Raw genomic sequence first — 27,807 nt, 5'->3', positions numbered from 1 at the left:
TCCCATAAATGTGCTTTGAGAGTCCAGACTCAATTTCATAGTCATCTTCTCTTTCTCACTTCCTAGAGAACATTAACTTAAAGAGTTGGCAAAGGAAAAAATAGTAAATGAAGACAAAGTCAAAATGATTCTGCCAATAAATACTTTAATGAGAACTGAGGTCTGTAACATACATAGCAGTAACTGCCCTGGCCTATGCCTTCTGCTCTAGCCCAAGTTTGGGGCTAATCAACTACTTTTAACCCACATTTGAAAAGAAGGCCATTTTGAATGTCACCCATCAGTATCCATCTTCACAGAAGATACCAATCTAAGGCCAGAGTCTGTGTTAACACTTCCTCTCAGGGAAAAGTTAACATGGTAACACAAACACATGAACAATTTTGAACCATACTATTGTCCCTCCAGTAGGAGGCCTTTAGGAGACCTATAGTTCAATAAACACAACTTTGTCAAAATACATTTGAACAGGAAAAAGAGAAAAGAGTAGAAAGGTTGGCAGGGCTTGGCTCACATATAATTCAGTCCTTAGATTTGAAGCCTCTTAAGCTGCTCATATGTAATAAAAAACTGAAGAGCAAGTTATGGAAGATCACTGAGTTGATACCGAAAGCCAAACCCAGTTCTAAAATTGTGTATTGCATTCTCTTAAATTAAAGTGTTTAATCTCTGCTATTCTAAGTTACACTTGCTTAAAAGTCTTTTTAAAAATAATACCTGGCAAGTCAAGCATGCATTGAGTGCTCACCATGTGCCCATTATGATCATTGGCATTTATCAATATAAACAAATTAAAATTCTAACCTACTTATAATCTTCCAGGACGAATAAGACACACACACATGACTGCACGCACACATATAACTAAGAAAATCAATAACAACATATAATTTAGTGCAGACATTAGGTGATCAGCATAATCTCATGGAGGAAGAGTGATACTATCTCCCTCAACCAATAGGCTGCACAAGGACAAGGAATTCTTTTTCAACCCTGCAATGCTCACCACTATACACAAAACACCACACACAGTATCCAATCCATGGTTCTGCACAAAGAAAGTACTCAAACATAGCTAAAGGAAGGAGGTCCACCCCTGAGGAAAGAACCCTATGTGGCCCCAGATTCCTTCACTCTATGAGTGTTTTCTGTCTTATTATTTCCCCAGCTATTTAGGCCCCATAGTTAAGGGGTAGGAAATACAGACCACCTCAGCATGGACTTTTCAATGGGCATCTCCTAGCAGGATTTCCAAAAATTTCATAACCCCTTCCAGATTTGGTTATTTGTTGTTCTTTTGTTTTGTTTTCAGTGGAAAAGAGGAAACTGTCATTTTTTTCCTACTACCTTCAGTTTGTATTAGATTCCATTTGAAAGTCATTGCTTTACTTAATTCAATACTCAGTGGACTAGAACTACCTGGGAACCTAAAGCATTTATTTTAATTTTCATGTTCTAAAAGGATACAATGATGTTCCAGGGTCCAAGTCGAAGCCAGTTTGGCCAAAATCCTTTATAGAGTGCAAAAAAGCCCTCATGTTTCCACATCTGAAAGAAAGATATAATAATAAAGAGTGAATCTCCCTTATTCTTTACATTTGATAATTACTTTTATTTTAGGATCCTCTTCCATGCCCCTCCCCAACAACTTATGGCTCCATGAATGGTCTTTTTTTTTTTAAGACATACATTTGAATTCATATGTAGTCTAAATCCGTCTATCCACTCATTCAATAAATATTAAACACCTACCATATGCAAGGTATTCTTGATGCTGAGATAACAGTAATACTAGTAAACAAGAGAAAGGATCTGTGATAGCCAGCTTCCAAGATGGCCTCCAATAAAAGCCACCTCTAGTTATTCACACCCTTGTGTAGTCCCTCCCACACATGTCAGGATTGGTCTGTGTCACCAATAGAATATGGTAGTAGTGAATGTATATTACCTCAATGCTTTGTTATAAAATATATTTTACATATGATAAGCTTCTGCCTTGTTCTCTCTTGGGTCATTCACTTTGGAGGAAGCCAGCTTCCATGTCACAAAGAGAGCCCCACAGCCAACAGCCACAGAGGAATGGAGGCTTCCTGCTAACAGCTACATGAGTGATCTCTGAAGCATATATCCCAGCCATAGTCAAGCCATGTGACTGCAGTGCTAGCTGACATCTGGACTTCAACCTCATGAGAGAGCCTAAGATTAAATCTCTGAGCTAAACTGCTTCTGAATTCCTGACCCATAGAAAATATAAGATAATAAATGTTTGTTGTTTTAAGGCACTGAGTTTTGGACATAACTTTTATAGTCCTTGCCCTTATAAAGTGCATACTCTAGTAGAGCTGACAAACAAATACACAAACATATATATTTTTGGGAAATAAGTAATAATAAAAAAACTAAAGCAAGGTAGGGGGATAGGGAGTTGGGCAAGTAACTGTCCTCTAAGTCTGTTCCATCACTGTACATTCTGTGTAATGCCACGGCCTATCTTATGTCAATGCTTTGAGGATTACGTGAGGAACGATGTGAATTGATTTAAGTTCAGGCTTCCTATTTTATACAATGGGGGTCTATACACACTAACTGAATGCTTGTTAGAATTAAATGACAAATTATGTATTCCAAAGGTCATAAACTGGTGATGCATGTTGAATTCAGCCTATAGAAACAGTTCCTATTTAGTGGACAAATATCTATTAAGCAACTCCTGTGTGTTAGGCATTGTGTTAGACATTTAAAAAAATGTTTTGTTTTGTTTTGTTTTGTTTGCCTTTCCACTGGTAAAGTGAAACCCACTGCTATACTGAAAAATGAATATATCTGCATTGTACAATATGAGTATCCAGACTTATAAATATCCTTTATCCCATTCTGTAAATTAAGAACACTCAATTTCTTTGGATAAATTCCCAGAACTGGAATTGCTGGGTCAGATGGTGGTGATTACATTGTAAGGTATATGAGTGTCGAATCACTATATGGTACACCTAAAATTAATATAATATTGTAGACAACTATACTTAAATTTTAAAAAAAACCTGAAGATAATTATCCTTACTAACCATTATTTGGAGTAAATAGTCACATAATAAAGGCACTATTTATGGAAACAGGAGTAATATGCTTCCTCCAATAGATCATCATCAGCAAATGCTGAAGGTCTCTGACCAAAACTGATGTTGGAAAATTGGGCAAATCAGCCAAAATAAAACCCAGATGTAGATAATCTAGAATCATAGACTGCTAAAATTACAAAGGACCTATTATAAATCAGGTAAGTATCACTTTCCTGCTTAAATCTCTCCAATGACTTCCCAGTGGGTTTCATTATAAGTCTGCAATGACCCACAGAATTCTACATGATTTAGTCCCTGGCCCTTTCTCTCCAGTTTAATTTCCTGCTACTTTCTCATTCATTTACCATACTCAGCCACACCAGCCTCGTTTTTAATCCTTGAACATGTCCATCTCATTTCCAACTCAGGGCCTTTGTGCCTGTTCCTTCTTTATGAAATACTTTTCTCTCAGATCTTCATGTGGCTATTTTTTTCTCATCATTCAGACCTCTGCTCAAATGTCACCTCCTCAACAGCCTTTTTCTGGCCATCCTAGCTGAAGTAGTCTCCCATCAACATCACTGAGTCACTATCTCACTATGCTCTGTTAGTTTCTTCATAACATTTACTTCTATCTGAAATTATACTGTTTATTATTTGTGTGTTTTTTGTCTGTCTCTCTCAACTGGAATGCAATCTCTAGTGAAATAGAGACTATGTTTGCCTTGTTCACCATTACACCTCTACCACCTAACACTGCCTGGCACAGTAAAGTTTCCAATAAATATAGGAATAAATATTTGTTGAATACATGAACACACACACACAGTAAGGGTAACTGACACTCCCATGAGCCATCTGAATCCTTATAAAGTTCCCAAAGAGTGACCAACTCCTTCAGAATATTAGAACTAGGAGGCATACTTTTTGGCTTGAGGTAGTTGTGTGAAAACAAATAAGAATTTCTATAGATAGAAACAACAGGCTACTTCATGAAGTTATGCATTCATTCAATAAATAATTTGTGGATACAGTGGTAAACGAGATGCACACGGTCCTGCTTTCAAGGAACTTACAGTCTACTGGGGTGAGCAGACAGACATTAAAAGTAATTATAATAAAATGTAAGAAATGTGAATGTGATATAGCCATATAATGAAGTATTATCTAGTCATAAAAAGGAACAAAATACTGATACATGCTACGACATGGATGAACCTAGAAACATTATGGTAAATGAAAGGAGCAAGTCAAAAAGGTCACATAGTGTATGATTCCATTTGTATGACATACCCAGACTAGGAAAATCTATAGTGATAGAATGTAGTTTAGGATTTTGGGGGGCTGGGGGGAGGAGGATGGCAGTTAAAGGGCATGGAGTTTCTTTCTGAGGTAAAAAAAATGTTGTAAAATTGTGATGATGGTTGTACAGATCTGTGAATATACCAAAAGCCACTTTGAATAGGTGAATTTTATGATATGTGAATTAGTCCTCAATAATTTTTTTTAAATATAATAAATGCTACGATAGAGCAAGTAGGTGAAAATATGTACCTATAACCTAGGTCAATGGTCAGGGAAGGCTTTTAAAAAAAGTAAGGAGAGATGAACAATGAGTAGGAGCTTGCCAAGTGAAAAGCATATTTAGGGTGGGGTGGCAGGCATCTGACAAAGTATATAGCATAGGTGAAAACTTGGGAATGAAAGAAAGTCTAGCACTAGAAATTGTTCAGTATGTCTGGAATGTACAATAAAAGTACAAAGACAAAGCTTTAGAAGCAAAAAGAGGTCAAATCATATAGAGCCTTGGGTCTATGAGAAGCCATTCAACGGTTTTAAGACAGAGATGACAGGATGACATTTGCACTTGTTTGTACCATAGATGAATGCATAATCCCATTTACCAAAGTGGGGACTCTTAGAGATGAAATAATAAAGTATGACGCTATTATATATAATGACAATAGAGTAAAATCATTTTAATAATTTTAATAGCAAATAAGTGAATGAGTGAGTAAATTAAGTACTTGGAAGGTTACTGCCAGCATGAAAATACATTTCTTCCAAGACAATATAGCATAGTGGTTACACATACAAACTTTGGAATCAGACTGGCCCTGCTTTAAACCCCAGATCTGCCACTTGTTAGGTGTGTAATCTTGGATACTTAGCTACTCTGAACTTAAATTCCCTCATTTCTTTCTGAAGGAATATGGAAATGGGAAAGATAGTATCTGCTCCATAAGTGTTGCTGCAAGTTAAATGATATAGCGTGTGGCACATAATAAGCATTCAATAAATGTTAGCTATTACTGTATTATTGTACCTTCTATCTCCTCTTAGCCAATCTTCTTGAAAAAGTATTTTACATTTGTCTGTTTATCCTCACTTCTAAGTGTTTATCTGTCTCTTCCTATTAGAATTACAGTGTCACAAATGCCAGTATTTTGTTCATCAACCTAGAACAGTACCTGGCACATAAGACACTTAAACATTTTTATATTAAATGAATGAATGATTAAATACACTCTTCAGTGCACAGAAATCTGGCTTTTGCAAACATCAATCCAGCAAACTCTAGAAAATATTAAATCCAACAGGTACTTTGCAGTACTTACACTGGATCTCTCTATTCCATTTGACATTAAATAATTATTCATCCCTTCTTGAAACTCATTACTCCCTTGGCTTCCATGACACTACTCTCTTCTAAGTTTCCTCACATCTTTTGAACTGTTATCTTTTGGTGTCTTTCCTGGGTTCCTCATCTGCCATGCCATTAAAAATTAGTATTTCCCAGAGTTCTTTCCTTGCCCCTACTCTTCTCTGTACACCAGTGATTGTCAAGTGGAAGGGTGAGCATGTGAGAAATAGCAAGGGGGGGAGTTTGCAAAACTCTACTCCCCAGAGTCTACAAAGCACTGCCTCTGTGAATCATTATTAATGAAAGGAGTTTTATAATACTCCAGTGTGCTAAGAGGCAAAAAAAAAGGTGTGACCTCCTCTACCTGCTGTCAGTGGTCTCTCTCCCTCCACAGTTATGTTAACACCTGTAGGCTACTGATTCTCAAGGCTCTTAGCTACACCCCTAAACTCTCCCTGAGTTAATACTAAGATTTCCACTTAGTGTTCCTCATGCACTTCAAACTGTGTCCAAAACTGTGATGTCTCCCACAAAACCTGTTCCTCTTCCTGTGACACCTGTCAATGAATGTCACCACATGGTCACCACCTAAATGACATGCAAGTCTCATTATGACAGTTCTTGATACTCAGTAAAGTACTCAACATATATGAGTTATTATTATTCAAGATGCCACCATCTACAGGGAGCCTATCTCAAACTTACAAATTGGATTAAAATTTCCTCCCATAGATCCCTGAGTTTATCACCAAGTTTATCACTTACCAAGATGTGCTGATTATCTGTTTATACACTTGCAGTACATACACTATAATTTCTCTGTAACTACTAAAATGTGCCTGATGTATAATAAATATTTATCAAACTAAACTGAACCACAGAGAAATTGTATAACAATATCATATTTTAGCCTCAAATTTCTTTTTTGTAGAAGTATTATCACCAGTAACTGCATACTACACAATACATTTATGATATTTAGCTTTCTACATGAATAACACAGCAGAAACTTTTACAGACAAAGTATGAACAATAGAACAATGCTGAACTGAAATTGAGTACCAGATTTTCTATCTCAGGGTTTCTGTCTTGTTTGAAGCAGTAAAATGTGGAATACGTTAAGCCCTTTATATCAATAATTCTATTGATATAAAGTGCAAGTTATAAAAGCATACTGTAGTCTCAAGCATTCGAATTGGAATAATAATATTAAGGTCCACTGTGCATCAGCAAATTGCTAAGGAAACAGTTTTTCTACCTGGGAATTACTCTGAGAGGCTACTAAAAATATACATAATGATTCTTCCATCTTTAGAATGATATGTAGCAACTAAGAATAAGGCTTGAAATATCTGAAGTATCCAAGAAAATTAAAAATGCAATTCAAGCCCACAGTGTCCATACCTTTAAAATACCATCCAAAGTACCCTTGTAGAGATCCACATGTCCCACGATTGCCCTCTGGTTCATCATGCGAGTGCGAACCACATCAACTGGATTGGAAGCCAGAGCCCCAGCTAAGCCACATGTAAAGCTGGAACTAAAGATGAAAACTTTAAGATGACAGATTGTCCCACTTCCAACCCTGCCCACTAAACAGAAATTAGGCCAAATTCAAATGTACAATGAGTCAGACTCATCAGATTAAACATGGCAATAGCCCTTTCATTATAATCTAAAGAGAAAGCTAATATTTTCTAAAGAGATATCATTCAAAAGTTGTCGCCCTTACTTTTCAATCTAAAACTTAGCCTTCTTTTTAAAGGGGACAGTTTATAAGTCTAGTGAGATCCATAAGCAGGAAGTGTCACACATCATGTAATAGTTATATAAAATTTTCAAACAATAGCATCATATGCCAAATACATTTTAGTAAAATATCATAAAAGTTGCAAGATGAAGAAAATAAAATGTAGGATGAGACTGGCCACAATCATCAGCCCCAAACTGCAATTTCATTTCACAGGCCCTGCAAAATTTCACCTTTTTTTTCTGATTCTCATTGATAAAAGTTTGCCTTCTGATCCAAAATTAACCAAAACAAACAACAGATGGGCTTATGAGATATAGAGGCTGTGTGTGAACAAATGCAAACCCTACAGACTTCTGATAGGGTGCTGTATTAGACACTGCCCCCAAGTGCCAAAGTGCCCATAGCACCTGGGATATATAGAATAAAGGTATCAATCCTATGAGGATTTCAATGAAAGATACTTTTTCTGCTCAAAATACTAGCAATGTGGCATGAGCACAACCTATCATACTTACACAAAGTGAGTTAAAATTGTGTCTCCCATCACCCCAGACAATATTAAGTGCTTCTTCGTAATATCATAGACCGGTAGCTCTACTCCCACAACAATAGCAGCCCGCTGAGCAGTTGGGACGACACCCTATAAAATATGAGTGACATTAGACACCAAAGAAATACACAGGTAGTGACATAAGTCTAAAAGTAAACAAAACAGTTTGGGAGTTAAAAATTGACAGAGAAGTCCAAGTCTGAAATACAGTGGTGACTCTTTCAAATCAATGCCTGATACTAGAATACTCATAAATTCCCAATTCACTTACTGTACTAAAAATAAAATATTGAGATGACACTTAAAGCACAAGTGACAAAAGAAAAAAATAGATAAACTAGACTTCATCACAATTAAACATTTTTGTGTTTCAAAAGATACCATCAGGAAGTGAAAAGATAACTCACGAAATGGTAGAAAATATTTGCAAATTGTATATCTGAAAAGAGACTAGTATCCAGAATAAATAAAGGGCTCATACGATACAATAATAAAAAAAGACAACAACCCAATTAAAAAATGTACAAAGATCTGAACAGATATTTTGTCAAAAAAGATACACGAATGGCTTTTAAGCACATGAAAAGATGCTCTCAATATCATCAGTCACTGGGGAAAACAAATCCAAATCACAATGACATACCACTAGACACCCACAAAATAAGTGTTGGTGAGGATGTGAAGACATTGGAACCCTTAAACACTGCTGGTGGGAACGTAATATGGGGCAGCCACTGTGGAAAACACTGGCAATTCCTCAAAAAGTTAACCACAGAATTACTATAGGACCCAGCAATTTCACACCTAGATATATATCAAGAAAACTGAAAACATATATTCATGCAATAACCTATACACAAATGTTCATAACAGCATTATTCGTAATAGCCAAAAAGTACAAACAACTCAAATGTCTACTGATTGTGAAGGGAAAAACAAAATGTAGTATATATATACAATGGAATTATTATTCAGCCACAAAAAGAAAGTACTGTTAAATGTTAAAACAAAGATTAAACTTGAAAAAAATGCTAAATGAAGGAAGCCAGTCACAAAAGGCCACATATTGTATGATCCCATTTATGTGAAATGCCAGAATTGGCAAATCTTTAGAAAAAGAAAATAGATTAGTGGTTGTCTAGAGCTGAGAATGTCTGGACACATGGGAAGTGACTGTTAATAGGCAGGTTTCTTTTCATGGTGATGAAAATGTTCTAGACTTAGACAGTAGTGATGGTTCATAAGTCTGAATATACTAAAATCCATTAAATTGTACAATATAAGGTGGTGGATTTTATGGTATGTGAACTTAAAGATGTTATTAAAAAATAATAAAACCATGAAGCAAAAGTCAGTGGGAAGAGAAGAGCTTCCAAATTTAATTCACAGAATTTTAGGATGTTTAGAAATGCCACACTAGGATGATAGCAAAGGTATGATGCAGTCAGAAAGAAGGCCAAGGCAAAAAGGGGTACTTCTTTACAAATCCTCCTGTGATAACACTATCAGCATTTCACTCATCAGCACAATACTCCTATCATAGCTCACATTACAATGCAGGGTGCTAGAGTATTAAAAGTTATGTTTTTTTAAGAATACTAATGATACGAAAAAAAACTTATTATATAACCTTAGAGAAGACATTAAATTACATGTAGCATTATTCTAATTTAGGGAGAACGTATACACATATGCCTTTTTGTAAAAGATTTGAAGGAAATATACCAAAATATTTTTCTTCATCTGGGGTTAGGATAATAGATCAGTTTTTATTTTTATACCTTTCTATATAAAAAAAAGTTCACAATGAATGCTTTATAATTGTATTAATGTCATTTAAAATTGAAAATAAGATATCATAGGGACAACTGCTTTCTGGGATACCTGTTATATTAAAGTGTTCAATCATTTCGAAAATCCCTAACTCAATTTATATAGTGGAAGTGATGTAGCTGTGCTATCATCAGATGTTTGATTCTGCTGATCTAGCTGTCTGAACCAACAGTGCCTTCCGCTAAGACCCTTCCACATACTCAACTGTTAGATGAGCTTTACGGAAGACCACATTGGTGACCAGTAAGGCCCCAAACTGGAGTCCATGGGCCAAATTCAACAAAAACAACACTATTTTGTGTAGTCAGTGTTTCTAAAATGTTGAATTAGTTATACATATACATATACATATATATATATATATACACACATACATATATACATATATATGTGTGTATGTGTGTGTGTGTGTATATAAATAAATAAACAGGACAGTTCACATAGGAATGCAGATTTCCAGCTTCTCTTGAAAGTCCAGAAAATTTGGCCACACCGAATTCACATTGTTCATGGCAGCAATGAGCCGGGCAGATGCTCTCCAGTTACCACAGATACTACCACTCTGTTGTCTCTCTAAATCTAATATTAGTGCCAGTTACACTATTTTTATACTCATGTTGTTATTTCTCACAGTGGAGTTAAAAAGAAAGTGAAATGCTTCCAGACTCATGTAACAACAGAAGCAGGAAAATAAGACATACACAAAGAGAACCATCTGCTTGAAGGAAAATGCAAACATACTTCCTTGTTGAAAGGAAGAAATAATTCTGTATTTCAATATGCAAATAATACAACTGTGTCAAAAGAATACATAACTCAATGTACTTTACTTCTTTACCTTACATGCCTGGATGATGTGAGTAGCTTGGATCATGAAAGAAGCTATGTTCAGTTCTTCAAAAAATTAAACATAGAATTACCACACTATCTAGCAATCCCACTTTTGAGTATATACATAAAAAATTGAAATCAGTCTTTGCATACCCATGTTCACAGCAGCATTATTCACAAGAGCCAAGATAAAGAAACAACCTAAATGTCTGACAACAAATGAGCAAATAAACAAAATGTGGTATATACATACAATAGAACATTATTTAGGCCTTATAAAGGAAAGGAAGTTTGACACATGTGACTACATGAATAAACCTTGAGGGCATTATGCTAAGTGAAATTAGCTGGTCACAAAAAGACGAATACCGTATGGTTACACTTATATGAGGTACCCAGAGTAGTCAAATTCATAGAGACAGAAAGTAGAAGGGTGGTTGCCCGGGGCTGTGGAGAAAGGGAAATTGGGAGTTGTTTAATGGGTACAGAATTCCAGTTTTTCAAGATGAAAAGAACTCTAGAGATTAGTTGTACAGCAATATAAATGTACTTAATATTTCTGAACTGTACACTTAAAATGGTTAAGATGGCAAATTTTGTTATGTGTACTTTACCACAGCTAAATTTTTAATTAAAATTGAAGTAGCTATGCTCTTTTTCATGGCACCTTGGAGGCAGTTGGCTGCTTCAGGATGAAGGTGAACAACTCTTTCCCAGCCACTGGCTGCCGGAAGCTCATTAACCTGAACAGTGAATGAAAGCTTCATACCTTTTATGAGAAGTATATGGCCACAGAAGTTGCTGCTGATGCTGTGGGTGAAGAATGGAAGGGTTATGGGGTTCAAATCAGTGGTGGAAATGACAGACAAGGTTTCCCCATAAAGCAGGGTGTCTGAACCATGGCCGTGTCCACCTGCTACTGAGTAAGGGACATTCCTATTATAGACCAAGGAGGACTGGAGAAAGCACAAATCTGTTCAGGGTTGCACTGTGGATGCCAATCTGAGTATTCTCAACTTGGTCATTGTGAATAAAGGGGAGAAAGACATTCCTGGTCTCACGGATACTACTGTGCCTCATCGCCTTGGGCCCAAAAGAGCTAGCAGAATCTGTAAACTTTTCAATCTTTCTAAAGAAAATGATGTCCACCAATATGTTGTGAGAAAGCCCCTAAACAAAGAAGGTAAGAAACCTAGGACCAAAGCACCCAAATTCAGCATCTTGTTACTCCAAGTATCCTACAACATAAATGTCGGCGTATTGCTCTGATGAAACAGCATACCAAGAAAAATAAGGAAGAGGCTGCAGAATATGCTAAGCTTTTGGCCAAGAGAATGAAGAAGGCCAAAGAGAAATGCCAGGAACAGATTGCCATGAGACGTAGACTTTCCTCTCTGAGAGCTCCTAACTCTAAGTCTGAGTCTAGTCAAAAATGAGATTTTGTAAGAGTAACAAATAAGATGAGAAATTTTAAAAAAAGTAAAAATAAATAAATAAATAAAGTAGCTATGCTCCCCTGACAAAATCTCCAATACTATTTATTGCTCTCTGTCTTTCCTTTAGCATTAGTATGTGAAAAAGTTCTCTGAGTTCCATTTTCTGGTTTTAAATTAAACTGGCAATATTAGTGCAAAACTGGCAAAATATGTATTGAAAAACTAAATTCACTGTGAATTTGAACAAACCAAAATGGCTATCTCAAATAATGTAATAACTTCTTTCACACATATAACTGCCAAAAATTAAGTACAAATAAAGATGACTGATAAGGTTTGGTCCTTTTGCAGGTGATAAGAAGCTTCTTACTTTATTTCTTGGGTTACTGAGAATCCCATACAGTATAAGATGACAATTCATAATTTTATGGCTTTATATAAAAAGTATTCTTAGCAGATTCTAGAAACTAAGTATAGAACAATACCAGGAAAAGAGTACTCACCCTCCACAGACCCCTGGCACCTTCTTGTTGATATATATCAATGAAGTTGCCAATCATGCTGCCTTGGAATAAGCTTCCTTGAGCCTGCATTCGAATCTAAAATAAGAAGAGGTAAACACTGTGTTTTGACAGAGAGAACCAAAATGAGATGTTTCACTTATTTAAAATTAAGAAAACAGTATTTTGGAATTATCAAAAAAATCTTCTTGCTATTATGATGAAATTAATGACAAACTATATATAGAATGTAATTTATGTCAAAGTATATCTTATAAAGATAATTATCAGCCTCACATTCCTATACTAAGTCCATCATTTCTGGAGTTGGAAGAAAATTTGGGGAAAACAACAAGTACTCAGTGTGGGTAAAAACAATTAATTTAAAATATGATTAGTGAAAAATTAAAAACACCCTACATGTTCAAAAACAACAAAGGATTGGTTGCATAAATTATGAAAAATCCATATAATAGAATACTATACAGCCATAAAATTTTGTTGTAGAATATTTGCTGATGATGAAAAATGTCAACAATTAACTGATGAACAGAAAAATCAGGTTTTAAAGCAGTATGTATGGTATATCATTCTTATTGAAAACATATAAACTTAACAAATTAGTAGTTGATAGATGGTCATGGGGATGGGAAGCATGGCATAAGGAATACAGTTAGCATTAATGTAATGGCTAGGTGGAGAGCCAGAAGAGAGAAAGAGCAGTTAGGGGGATTGTTTTGTAAACTATATAAATGTCAACCAATGTACTGTATACTTGAAACTAATAATAAAATAAAATTTTTAAAAAAACATATAAACTTAAAAATAACCATATGCATAACAAAGAGACTGGATGAACATACACATTTGAATGATGATTGTGGTTTAAGTCTGAGTGATGAGGCTACCCTGAGCATTTTTCTCTTTTGTGCTTTTATTTCCTGCCATCTACTTTTTTCTACATTGAACATGTATTGCTTATGTAATTATAAAAAGCAAAATTGTTTTAAAATATAATTTTATGCCTATAAGACCTTAAATTGAGTTTTATGTGTAAAAAGTATGATACTGTATTCTGCAAAGTAGCCTTTGAGAGGCACAAGAAAGGAGATACAGCACTAAACAGCCATGTGAAAGATTTGGTACAATTTTCCCACTAACTCTGCACATATAGAATCACAGTAGCCAGTAAAAGGCAAAAACATTTATGCGATCTGAAGAGAAATATTACTTGGCCATAAGAAGAGATGAAGTATTGTCATTAGCAACAACATGGATGGACCTTGAGATTATCATGGTAAGCAAAATAAGTCAGAAAGAAAAAGTTAAGAACCATGATTTCATACATATGTGCAATATAAAATTGAAAGCAACGAATGAAAACAAACAAAAATTCATAGACACAGACAATAGTTTAGTGGTTACCACAGGGAAAACGAAAAGGAGGGAGGTAGGTAAAGGGAGTCAAATATATGATGATGGAAGGAAATTTAACTTTGGGAGGTGAACACACAATGCAATACACATATGATATACTATTGAATTGTACACTTGAAACCCACATGATTCTATTAACCAATGTCACCCCAATAAATTTAATTCAAGAAAAGAATCACAGTAGTCAACCACTAAATGCTAATGGCCCAAATGTAGGCCTGATTTTCATGAAGCACAACACTAGGTTTCAACAAATGTGATATAACATCAACATGTTCTTATGTGGAAAGTCAGCTGCTACGACTGAGATTTAAATAAGAACTTAACCAAATTAAATCAGAATAGAAACTATCACAAAGACAAACTGAAACCACAAATATCCTATGGTAAGTAAAAGACTTCTTTAAGGAAGTGATTTCTGAGCAGGGCTGAGACTAGGGTGAAGTAAGTGTGGCACTCTCCTTAGGCACAAAATGTGGGAGGGGGAGACACAAAAAAACTTCAGTAATACAGATAAATAATATTTCAATGCAATATTTTATTTTTCCCCTCTTTAACTGCCCCCCCACCAACTTCCACCCCTGACCTATGGATGTTGCCATCTCCCCTTAAGAACTGGACTTCTAAAGGTGGGGTGTCTCCTCCCACAAGTTCATGGTGCACCCCCAGGGTCTGTGCACGGGGAGCAGGGGGAAGCGCGGTGCCCCAGGGGCCTGACACCCGTGGCACACTCGGGGGCTGCGGAGCGCCCTGGTGCACCGGGGTACGGTCCATGGCTCTACCTGGGGCGCAACATCAGGACTTTCTGCACATAAAGCAGACATGCTAGCCACTACACTGTGGAGCCACCCCCTTCATGCAATATTTTCAAAAATTCAAAATTAATACACAAAAATCCACAATGAACCAAATACCAAAACTGTAACTAAAGACAGGATCCAACAGGAAAGGATTAGGGTGAGGTGAGTGAGATAAATTGTACAAAATACCAATACTTTTTCAAAGATTTTTTGCATTCATTTCAATTTTTTTAAATGTTGCATAAAAATGTTATTTCTCTTGATTACTGAGTTTTTTTGGTGACTCCTTACATTTCATACCCAAGTGGACTATATCACTTGTCTCATCCTAGTCCTGGCCCTGTTCTTGAGCGGTCTTTTTTTGGAGGGTTAATTTATTTATTTTAATTAGTTTCTGGCATAATCCTGAGCAGTCTTGAAGGATAAATTCATGAGAAAAGGGGGAAAAGGCATTGAGGCAGAAAGAGAACTACAAGAACAAAGGCAAGGAGGTAACGTATAGTAGTAGATCAGAGAAAAAGCGGTTCAAGGATAAGTAAAAGGATTGAACAGCCCAACTGCAATTATAAATCCTATATTGTTATCATCACAGTCTAAGATTGTGACTATCCCCGCCCCCCAGAATCACTCAGCCCTACTAGATATAAAAAAAAGAAAAAGGTAGATTATAGCATTGGTCAATGGTTGTACTATACCTGAAAGGTCAGAGAAACAATTAAAACCAATTACTTAGGTGATTAAGTCTACAATCCAGAAGGATAACAAAGGAATCTTCAGGAAGTTAAGTATTATTGTTCTTGAAAAGCACATTCTAACGAGTGTAATTGTATTGCAAGTATTTTAGAATTTTAGAATATAGTCAATTCTCTCCATAAATACTTGTTCTGTAAATTGAAAGTGATATAAAAATGTTATAGCTAGATTATTCTCAATATAATCCAGAAAGACAATTTTACATCTCTATCAAGTCACTCTCCTGGTTCTCAGAACTCTCTGAATTGCAATAGATCTCTCTTTCATTAACCTAGCCGCCTATGGTTGCAAATAAATAATGCATATGTCCTCTGACTTTTTCCTCACTTTCTAAAACAATTATTAAAAACTTGAGATTCACTCATACCTTTATCATTTTTACTGCTTTTAATTAATCATAATTTAATTCATCATAAGTTTAAGTTAATAAGTAGAAAATGTTTACCATTTAATGAGATCAAATAAGATGAAGATTAATATCAATAGGTAAATGTTTTCATTCTGTATTTTGATAAAATCTGAAAGAAATCCTATTATATTTTAAAAATTCAGCACTACTAATCTATACTGTTCTGGTTCTAAATTCAGAATATCCCAATGCAAGCCAAAATATACCATTGTGAAGCTAAATCTCACTCTTAATAAAAATATGGATAAGACAGGAAAAGACAGAGATATTATAGACTTAACACACTTTGATTGGCTATTAAAGGAGGCTTCTCTAAAACCTGTATTTCAATTGACCCCTTTGTTTGGTACCCCGGGTTATAACCACAGGACAATATACCATATTAAACTTTGGAATGGGTAAGGGATATGCCTTTCTTTTGTAAAGTGGGGAAAAGACTATTTAAACACAAGTTCACTCTCAAATCTCTTTTAGAAAAGTACAAATGGAAGTAGGGGACCTGGAAATTAATTCCCTTAAAATCGCATAGCCCTTGGAAAGAACTTGTAGAGTTTTGAATACTCTAATTTGAAGACCACTGGATTAATGTAAGTGTGGCACTCTCCTTAGGCACAAAACAAGGAAACAAGCTTAATTAAGTGATTTGCCCAAAGTTTTACAGCTGACAAGTGATAGAGTGGGGATCTAATCTGACTCAAAGCTTGTGCTCCTTACATATCACACTGTATACATCTAACACTACCAGACCTCTCTTACCTTTAGTACATCAGTGGGATTGGCTATAGTTGAAGATATCACTCCAGACACTACCCCACAGATCATATTAATTAGAAGAGTTTCATCTGTAAAAAGGAGCAAAAAAAAAGAAGGAAAGGTCTGCTTGTATTAAGTATCAGTTTCTGAGAATAGAGTACTAAGCTATCAGAGGAAGGGTTCCCTTCCTCTGATAATCTTAAGATAATATTTCTAGATCTTAAATTAATACTGAAACATATAAAGTTATAAAACATAAATCATTATTTTAAAAATATATGTATTTCTAAAGAACACTGGAACATGTCCTATTATTCTATATAACTGCCAATACCACACGTAAATTCAGAATGTGGTATTTCCCCTTAAATCATTTCAAACATCTAAAGAAAATGATTTTAAGTTTTTTCTCTGAATAATTGTCAGCAGTAACTGAATATTAAAAGATAAAATGTTTGTCTATACAAAAATTATCTAAATATTAATTTTGACCAGACTTGATATCTACTAGCCTCTATTTTCAAAAGGTTTCTGTACTCAAATGTGAAAAACTAGCCATTTGAAGCTAAATCCTCTCAGCTAACAAAAACAAAACAAAAAAATCCACAGAACATATTGTCCTAAAGTGAAAATTCAATCTTCACCATGCCTCCTCACAATGAAGAGCCCACAAACAGAAACTAAGTAAACTCAAAGGAAAAATCTGTGAAAGGAAATCACTTTAGGAAAAGAATCCTTCAGGATCCTCAAAGAAAAGGCTCCAGAAAAAAAGTTGATTTAGGACAATAAAGTGATTCAAAGGACATTATTAACCAAAAGGCTGTTCAGCTGTTCCCAACCACGAAATAGCCCCAGGCCTGTGGTAAAATAACCATTTAGTATAGCATCAGGCTGGAAGTGTTGCAGCAGTAAATTTAGAGACATATGATAATACTGAATGTGGGTAAGGTGGCCATAAGTACATTAGTATCTAGAGTAATAGCCTAAATTACTCCACCTAACAAAAGCTTATCAAAATCAGCAGCTAGAAAATTCCTTATAGTTGAAGTCTTCTTGTTGATGACAACAGCATTAATTTTCTGGACAAGCTTGTTCCATATTACCTCTGTGATAACCAGAAGCCTTTTTTTCTTTGACAGGAACAGGCACAAACTTGAAGAGCAGGTCCCCCGTGTGTGTGTGTGTGTGTGTGTGTGTGTGTGTGTGTGTGCGTGTGCGTGTGTGTGTCACTTCTGCAAGGATTAATCCAAAGTCAGTACAAGCTCACTTTGTTCTTGCAATGATTGACCCCATTCTCAGACAGCCTATGATGAACACTTCTCACTAAGTATGATTTCAATAATCCCTTTTAGTGTTACCCCAAAAGAATAAGGAGTCTATACTGACCTTCTAAACGTTCTACAAATAATCTCTTCAAGCTTTGGTAAATGCCAATTTTAATGGTGCCATATGATGCCTGTCTTAGTAAAGCAGGAGCAATTCTGCCAAAAAAAAGTCAATTATACTCAACATGTACTTGCAAATTATACATATCTAGACAGCTTACTCATTTCCATTACCCAGCTCATTCCACCCAACAACAGCAGAATACACATTTTTTTCAAGCACCCATGGATCACTCACCGAGAGAGAATATTTAGGTCATAAAACAAACCTCAACAAATTTTTAAAAATTAAAATCATATTAAGTATGCTTGCTGACCATAATGGAAATAAACTAGAAATCAATAAGGAAAATCCTCAAACACTTGAAAATTAAACAATACATTTCTAAACAATCCATGGGTCACAGAAGTCTCAAAGGAAATTTTAAATATATATAGACCTGAATAAAAATGAAAATTCAACGTATTGAAATCTGTGGGATGCAGCCAAAGCAGTGCTAAGAGGTAAATTAATAGCACAAAAATGCTTATGGTAGAAAGAGAAAGCCTCAAATTAATAATCTATGTTCCCACCTCAAGAAACTAGAGCAAAATAAACCCAAGGTGAGCAGAAGGAAATAATAGAGCATAAATAAAATTGAAAGAGGACAACAGAGAAAAAGCAATGAAACAAAAAGTCAGCTCTTTTTTGAAAAAATCAGTAAGCTTGGTAAACCTCTAGCAAGGCTCACAGTAATAAAGGGAGAAGACATAAGTCACCAATATCAGGCATGAAGCAGGAAATAGCACTACAAATTCTATAGCCATCAGAAAGATAATGAGAATACTATATAAAATTTTATGCTCATAAATTCAACAACTTGGAAAAGTTGGACTAATTCCTTGAAAACTAAAGCCCAATCAAGATGAAGTAGATAATCTGAATAGTCTCATAACCATTAAAAATTTTAATTCATAATTTTAAAATTCCCAAATAAGAAATCTCCAGACAGATAATTTCACTGGAGAGGTCTACCAAACATGCAAAAATTAACACCAATATTACACGATCTCTTCCAGAAAACAGAAAGGGAATGTTCTCAACTCATTTTATGAGGTTAATACTACCCTGATACCAAATCCAGACAAAAACAGTACAAAAAGGAAAAGTATAGGCCAATATCTCTCATGAACTTAGATGTAAAAGTCTTTAACAAAATATTAGCAAACTGAATCCAGTAACGTAGAGAAAACAAGTATACGCCATTACCTACCTCAAAGAGATTTTTAAAAATCAATCTTACTTCCTAACAGTTACAGACATCTTTTGCCTTTCAAGAAGGAGATACTGGAGCAAATTTCACCTTAAGTTTTGATTATAAACTGGAGATATTCTCACTCATACCTCCCTTGAGATTCTTCCAAATTGCAGAACTATATTTTAGTAGTTATAAATAGCAGAAGTTCAGCCATTATAATTTTAAAATAATGGCTAAATATGCATATTTCTGACATTATTGCTTGCTATCACAAAAAATAATCATATGATTATCCATGCTGATGAAATAACAAGGATGTATTACTTGATTTTTCTCCAAGAAAATTATCTTTGAAATTTAAGTCTAACTTAGGTTAATAATAAAATTGATATCTATTCTCTGAGCGATTAACTGGTACCTTAGATACAGGAGTGGCCTAGGAAATGGGCAGCAGATAAACAACAAACTAGACATTAACCACAAACTTCCAGCTAATCGAAAGCTGACCAAAAAAAATGGGTCTCCCCCTCTCTCATTCTGAATTTTCTGTTTAAACTGCCAGAATATTATTTCTTTAATGAGCAAATTTTTAAAAGAAATCAGTATTTAGCAACTCAGGAAGAATATCACAAATATATATACAGTTAACTAGTGTTGCTATTCACGTGTCTATGGATGACTCTCACAAAAACAGGAGAAAGCCCTGCAATGAGATATCCATTTTAAAATGTATCACTTTTAGCTAAACACATTTATAAATGAACACAAAATCCAAAGCTCAAGGCTTATAAGCAAGTGAAATATAAACTGGTACATCAATACTAAACTACAAGTTGAAATGGTGAATATGAAGGGGACAAACTATCGGACAGCTGAAATACATGGCTTCTTTACAGAGTAATTCTATTCATGATATAAGGAAAGAATCCAGTCTCACCCTGAATACAGAGCCAATACACCCTCTTCTTTATATATTCGGAACAAGGCATGAAACATTCCTCGATATTTTATCTCTTTGAAGCGAACATCAATGCTTTGGCCTTGAACTTGCAGTCTTGTCTTAGTTAGGTCCACAGGAAAAGTTCCTATGAAGGAACACACTCATTTATTAGTTTGCCCAAGGAGTCAGGTTCAATGTTGGCTGAATTTATGCCAATGACAATTTTTAAAACAGAAGACTAACTCCTTTTTATAACACACAGAAGACCTCTACTAGAATACCACTGTCAGAGGACAAGAACTGCATGTAATAAAGTGAAATGTACTGTACTATAGCTAGGCAGCAAGATTTAGTCCACATTATAATGAAACCATGATAAAATAAAGTGCTTTCAGTGATCCTAATATACTGCAAATACAAAATAATTTAAATGTTTTAATTCCATCTATAACATACAATCTGGCATTTATCTGTCTCTTCCTTCTGTCTCCCCTCCCACCTCGAGTCTCCCCACTTTTCCTTCATAAAATCTCCTCAAATTTTCACAAAGAACATAGGAAAGCATGGGATTGCTGCTCCAGATACTCTCATATACTATTACAAGGTTTTGTGTGTTTTTTTTCTTTTGTCTGTTTACAAGAAACAAACAGTTCCCTAGTATTATGAAAGATAATAGTAAAGTCCTATATGGTCCACTTATCCTAGTTCCTTAGGTAATCAAGACTAATACTGGCGCAGTGCTTGGGTGGGGGGCGGATTTCTTTAATCAAATTTCTTTCTCTTTGTTAACACATAGAAGTGTCATTACATTGACAAAATGTGTTTTAAGGAATATTTCAAGGTCTAAAACTAACAAGGAGATTATGTAGCTCTGGTCACTGATGACCTTGATATCACAACATTAGAGCATATGCCAACAAAGTCAACAAAGATTAGTTTAGGAAAGAGAAAATTTGGAAGATGAAACATAAAAAATATTTCAAAATTAAAACCAAATAGAGAAGAATCTGGTTTGATCTTGTTAGTCAACTTTCTTCTAAAATGGGACAGAGGTTTGAAAACAAGAAGTTTGGATACTTATACTAAGAAAGTTACAATTTAGTATAAAGGAAAGACCATTAGTACAAGAATGTAGCAGAAATCTCTATCTTATCTAATTCCCTCTGTATTTTCATGTATATTACTTAAGCCAAAAAATTAACAAATCACTAAACTATCTAAAAACTTCCTAAGTTTGACTTTTCTTAACTTCACTTTCCATACCATTAGTACTTTCTCAGGAAATATTACTTGATACCTTTAAGACAATAGTTTTTTAAACAAATAGCACATATCTTTTTACTTTTTCTCTAGTTTCACCCAAAATAATTGTCACCATAAGCTGCCATCTATACCATAAGAAGCAGATTTGTCAACTGTCACATTCTTACCAAACTCAGCAACCATAGAGGCAAGACCGCCATAAACAAAGGGTTTCCAATTCAGACCAGACATCTCATGGCTTACAGTGGCACTTTTCTGGTGCTAAAAATAAACACAAATCAGAACAAGGCACACAAATGAGGATCATTTGTTAGTGTCCAATTACAAAATTTATATCAACAAAATTGGCAAATAAAACAGATGTAAAGGAAAAACCCTACCAAGTGGGATGACACAAAATGGGGAATACTGTTTTATATGATAGATGATCATGAATGTGTTCTTTACTGCCATTCCATAGGGGTAGGTGTGAGATTCACTCAAAGATCAACTTATGCCCTTCATTCTCTCTAGTTTCTTTAATGTTAGCCTCTTCCCTACCCAAAGAAGAGGTATCAGTCCACCCAGCACACCCAACTTAGACATTTAACTAGACAATCACAAGTGAAAGAACCTGGAGTTCAAATTATATAGGCTGAGGCATCTCATAAAAGCAGTTCATGGTATTCAGTCAGCTTGCCTCAGGTACAAAGCACAGGCTGACACTACTACCCTCTCATATTCTTAGCCCTCTCATCTCTCCACTAAACTTTTAGTTTGTCTAGCTACTTCTAGCTATACACAACTTCCCCCGACTAGGCCCAGGCTGAGCTAAGCACCTTTTCACCCTTTTCCTGGTTCCCAGAGGAATGAGTAACATGAATTATGTATTTTCTCTGTGACATTTAATATCTGCCCATCCAGCGAATCTCCTTTTCCCTGGCCTTTCAAAGTGCATACATACAAATACTGTTTTTCTTTGAAGTTCAAGTTCTTTAACAATGTATTCTACTCTCCACCTCCCTTTCTTCCTTTCTCATCCCATCCACATTAGACCTATCATTTTCAGTCTTTACAGCTTTTATCCCAGCTATTTCTCTCTTGGATTGTTTCCCCACAGCTCTTCCCTCTATATCAGTGGTTTTCAAATTTTTTATATTCACCAGAATCATCTAGAAGGTAGATTAAAACACAGATTGCTGATCTAGGTCTAGCCTGAGAATTTGAAAGTTTTCAAATAATGTTGATGCTTCCACACTTTAAGAACTGCTCTAGGCATCACCCACTAAATCGTGGTCCAGCCAGAAGTAATCTTTTCTTAGGATGGATGCTCAGATTTCTTTTCAATATTTTTCAGAGCTTCACAGAATGTATATTATTGAATTTCAAAAGCAGCTTCAGCTCCACTTGATAGCTCAGCTGGTAGAGCAAAAGACTGTAGTCACAAAAGTAACTTCGAGTAGTTTATGGTCAGGAATGAAGACTCTGAAGTCAGACTGCCTAGGTTCAAATCCTGACAACACCACTTATTGCTCTATGCCTGGGTTTTCTGAACTGTAGAATGAGGATAATAATAAATACTATATTATAGGTTGTTCTGAAAATTAAATAACATATGTAAAACACCTAGAAAAGTACTTGACATCTAATTTTACAACTATTAGCTATTAAATATCATTATTACATTTTGAAAAGTACTCAAATATATATTTTAACAGATATTACTTGCTGCCCACTTCCCCCATTGCCCAGTCTTGGGTTAGCACCATTTAGTAATAGTCTCTCTTTAGGGGAGACGAAGTTTTGTTTTGTTTCCACATAAGGAATTCTCTGTAACTAAGCACAGAAAAACAAACTGAAGACAAATGTTTTAGTTAGAGGTCACAAAAATAATTATGGAAATTTCCTTTCGAGCATAGTGTGATCATCCAGTTTATCTGACATAGAGTCTTGGATAGATAACTCTTTTGGAGGAAAATTGTTGAAAGGAATTCTAAAAAGCAAAGTAGAAATAGGCACTTCACACAGCTTCAGCTTAAAATAAGAGTCTTGAGTTCTAAATACTATCTTAACATTTTCAGCTATGCCTACTTTTTAATATTACATTTGATAGCAAAACATGATCCACACAGTGAAAGGGTAGGCATGGAAAAGCAAGGATCATGGCATATCCCCTCTCTGAATTTGTGGATGGAAATGCTCTTTCCATTGACCAATTTAGAGATTCCCAAAAACAGTTAAACATTTCAAATGGCTGCTATACTTCTCTCTAAAGCTTTCTCTTACAACTTCTTTCAACTCTTCTCAATACAGAGATAGCCTCTAGCATAATTTTACTACCTGCTACCTAGCCTTTTAATAAGATGTTCTTAGGAACAATAATAAATCAATTAAAGACAGGGGGCAGAACCAGAGCAGAAAGACCAATCTTAGGTCAGTCAGCCCAGTGGTTCCTTAATGAAGTTTTCACAATTCTGAGGCAAAATGAACAAAGTAAGGGCAACTAGTGCTTTTTTTTCGGCCAAATATATTTAAAGGACTATTAGGAAATTATGTCCTTCCAAATCCTGGAACATTTTTTAAATCACTTTTCTTATATGAAATTATAATAGTAGTTGATAGTTTATTTTGTTTAGTGTCTTCACTTAGCAAAATAAGACTGGCTGCACAAATTTGTGCCTCCTTCCCACACTTTCATTTAAATTGTATTAGTCCATGGAATCCAAAAAGTCTGAGAACCACTGGCCACATTCTGCTACCACTGCCACCTCCCCATCCCCATCTGGTAATAAAATCCCTTTCCCTCTAATGTTAAGAATCTTGCTATGAAGAAGTCCTGTATCTTTAATTAGATCCGATTTTAAAGATTTCTTTCTCCTACTGAGCCAAAAGTTTGACTTCCTATTGTTTTCATCCATTTTTTTGAGATAATATTAAACAATTTTATTTTTTCCCTAGGAGAATCCTTAAAATATTTAATAAAGGCAGATATCATGTTCTTCTACATCTATGTTTCTCAGCTAAGTAACCACCACTATTTTCATCATTCTTACACTTCAATTATTACAGTTGAAAATTGCGGTCGCTTTGGTGGGGGCCATATCACACTACTGAATCATTAAAATGTCAGCTAAAACCTCCAAGTCTTTTACATAAATAAGGCTGTACACATGCATGCATGTTATGTCATACCTATTCCACAGTTGTGCAATGCTTTCTGAACTTTTATTTATCCCTTCTATTTCTTAATCTCAGGGATACAGATAATGACTAGGATGAGGTTTATCTTTTAGTTGCCCCATGTTATTTTCTCCTAACTATGATTCCTGAAGGCAGACACCATGTCTCACAGTACTTTTTATAATCCCCTAGAATAGCTTACATAGAATTGGGTATACATCCATTAAATACTTGGTTGGTTCCAGTGTGGTGTTCTTTATCTATGTATGCAACCTTTATGTAAAAGATTATGGGAGAAATCATGAAAACTAACTAGCCTGACCAATACTACATGCTCTATACAAGACACTTTGCTGATCCTCAGAGATTCTCTGCTTACTAATTCTCTTCCCTTGCTTTTGTTGCAGAGAATTACTTGTGTAAAATACCCCCAAGCACTGTTAAATGATTTTGACTTGTGGGGGCTATCCACAGACCTAGGTAAAAGGAGAGAATTCATATCTGAGTTAAAACAGAAGTATAGTATTTTTATTGTATAAAGAAGCCAATGAAAAATGTCTTCAAAGTGCAGACATGTATTCTAAAATCTGACTAAGATTTGGAAAATTTGATAGCCAAAAGAGGAAACTGTCCTAGAATACAAGTTGCATAGCCCTACATTACTCTGCATATCTGATCACAAAAAAAAAATGGGTGCTTTTTTTGCTTTCTCCTTTAAGAAAGAGTAGGCTTTAGAGATTCTCAGATTCAGGAGGTAATCATGAAGAGTCAAGCAAATATTTATTTAAAGCATATTAAATGCCCAAATCCGCAATGTGCTATGGTCATTATGGTCATATTAAAAAAAAAGAACAAATAAATGTTCAACACCATGACATATTTATCATTCAACTTATCTTTCCTGGATAATCAAGGAGACTGAGGTAGGAATAAAATACAGTACTTGCCTTTCAAGAGCTTATAATCTGATGGAAGAAATCAGAGTAGTTCATTAGAGAAAAATTAAGTACTAAGCTATAAAATACAAACTATAAGAACAGGAGAAGCATGGAATATAAGACAATCAGCATAGGCTTGAATAATTTGGAAAGGCTTGTAGAGGTGTGAAAATTTAAAATGGGCTTTGACAGAGGGCAGGTAGAATCTGGATAGATGTAGGTAAGGGAGAAGAGGAGGCAGAACAGGATGAATAAAGACACAAATGTGAGTAAAAAGCACGGCACGTGGTTTGTTTTGAGAAGGAAGAGTGCAACCTAACTGAAATAGAAAATTCCCTTATCCGATTGAAACGATATCAGTCAAGAAGTATAAGGAACAAACAGGTCACGTTGAAAGGCTTGAAACCAAAGTATGTATGGTGGGGTGCTAGAGATGCTCTAAGTTTTTGAACAGGGAAGTGACTTGAGGAAATCTACATTTTTAGTTAGCATATCAGGGCTGCAGCAAGCAGTGATTACAAACGGAAGAGGCAGAGAAACTAGCTTAGAATAGTGTGAAGTTAAACAGACAAAATGTTTGTTGGCAGTGAAGGTTAGAGAGAAGTTCCTAAAATGGAGACACATAGGGAGCTTGATGATGTAAGGAATGAAGGCAAGGGAAGAGTTTATGATGACTCTAAGCATCCCTAGCCTGGAAAAAAACAAACAAACAAGAAAACACTGACAGAAAACTACAAATGTCCCTTCTGTTACCTCCTCTGAGAAACTAATTTGTGCTGATAAAGGCTCTCAACCCAATTAGTTAGATGAACTGCATTTTAATAGATGCCTTTAATGCCTTGACCTGAAGGAGTGGCAGGGGTAGAAACTGAAGGGAAGCATCCTTCAACAGCATCCCTCACACCAAGACAATGGAGGTGTTTGCTTACTCCGCTTACAATCACGGCCGCCGTTGCAAACTTCACCCTTAGAAAAATTAGGATTATTCCGGGAAAGATACCCATTCACCCTCTGGGTAGCAGGATCTTGCCAGTTCCTCAGCTGTCAGAGCGAGTTCGTGGAGAGACGGGAGGCGCCTGAAGGAGGCGGCCTCCCAGGGGGGTCGAGGAAGCAGGGTTCAACCGAAGAAGTAAAACCACCGATTCCAGAAGAGTGAAAGACAGGGAAGGGACTCGGCTGAGGGGAGAGAGAGACCAAAGGACCGTTAAGCCCCTCCCAGGCCGGTAACAGGCCAGCCCAGCCTCGCGCGGCCTGGCGCGGCCTAGCCCCGCTCCCCAGCCTGAAGTCCAGGAGCTCCCCCTCACCTGCTCTGGCTCTTCAGACGACTGGGAAGCCGAGGCTCCCACAGTCGGAAACGTCACCGCAACGCCAACCCGGAAGCATTGAGACCATCGGAAGTAACCATGTTGTTGCCTCGGCAACGGTGGCGCAGGCATTCCAACGCCACCTCCTCCAAGCCTTAAAAAGGCGCGAAATTAGGAACGGAAGCGACTGGAGTCTTGACAGGGTGGTCGGGTAGTCAGGAAGGCTGCAGGCTTACGGGTTCAAAGGAGCAATCTGACTTTCGGAAGGGAGGTGTTGGGAGAGGAAGCTGAGGTCTAAGAATTTGGCAGCTTCTGCAGTTAACATGCTCGCCAGTGAGGCAGACATGACCCTGCGTTACTACATGCCTCCAGCGAACTAGGCCCAGAAAAAGAGGCGCGGAGTAAAAAGAGGAGCCAGCAGAGACAAGGCGACGCGAGGGGCGGAGCAAGCCGAGTGGAAGGGCCAGAGGACTGCGCGCCAGAAAAGGAAAAAGAGAGAAAGTGAGGGGGCGGGGCAAAGGGCTTAAAATTGGTAAAATGAGGGAAAGGTGATGCGCGGTATTTAGAAAGATCAGGTAAGCAAATACACCTCAGCACCTACTGGGCGCCAGGCGTTATACACAGGCCATGAACTCAAAGTACACAGTTGAGAAAAAGCAAGTTGGAAACAGAACGGGACCATGAAAAGTTAAAGACAAAAAATCTGAGGAGTAGAAATGCTAACAGGGGAATTCTGAGTTAATTCGCAACTCACAATCAACCAGAAAACAATGAGAGGGCCTGCTGACCGTCTTCTGGCTCTAGCCCCTGGGAGTAAAAGTA

The 27,807-nt window shown here is 36.1% G+C and overlaps 1 protein-coding gene and 1 pseudogene across 5 annotated transcripts; one reads left to right on the top strand and one right to left on the bottom strand.

The window, feature by feature from the left end:
- Nucleotides 1–125: 125 nt before the first annotated feature.
- SLC25A14 (solute carrier family 25 member 14) lies at nucleotides 126–27,389 on the bottom strand. Of its 5 annotated transcripts, none has more exons than XM_016152787.2 (11): nucleotides 26,986–27,064; nucleotides 26,611–26,857; nucleotides 21,752–21,845; nucleotides 20,319–20,466; nucleotides 18,145–18,239; nucleotides 16,762–16,847; nucleotides 12,610–12,705; nucleotides 7,972–8,096; nucleotides 7,108–7,243; nucleotides 1,468–1,548; nucleotides 126–570 (listed from the first exon to the last, which is right to left on the bottom strand). In XM_016152787.2, exons 2-11 carry the CDS (start codon nucleotides 26,683–26,685, stop codon nucleotides 529–531), a joined length of 978 nt encoding a protein of 325 aa, XP_016008273.1. In that variant the 5' UTR covers nucleotides 26,686–26,857; nucleotides 26,986–27,064; the 3' UTR covers nucleotides 126–528. The 5 variants fall into 5 exon arrangements, with proteins under 5 accessions (XP_016008273.1, XP_016008275.1, XP_016008272.1 ...); XM_016152789.2 differs by having other exon boundaries at nucleotides 26,620–26,857; XM_016152786.2 differs by lacking the exon at nucleotides 26,611–26,857 and having other exon boundaries at nucleotides 26,986–27,389.
- Nucleotides 11,363–12,129, top strand: LOC107514768 (annotated as a pseudogene).
- Nucleotides 27,390–27,807: the final 418 nt, after the last annotated feature.

The sequence above is a fragment of the Rousettus aegyptiacus genome, unplaced genomic scaffold, assembly GCF_014176215.1.
Source record: "Rousettus aegyptiacus isolate mRouAeg1 unplaced genomic scaffold, mRouAeg1.p scaffold_m13_p_9, whole genome shotgun sequence".
Taxonomy (NCBI): Eukaryota; Metazoa; Chordata; class Mammalia; order Chiroptera; family Pteropodidae; genus Rousettus; species Rousettus aegyptiacus.
The sequence above is the reverse complement of the archived record's forward strand: the minus strand, read 5'-3'. Positions and strand labels throughout refer to the sequence as shown.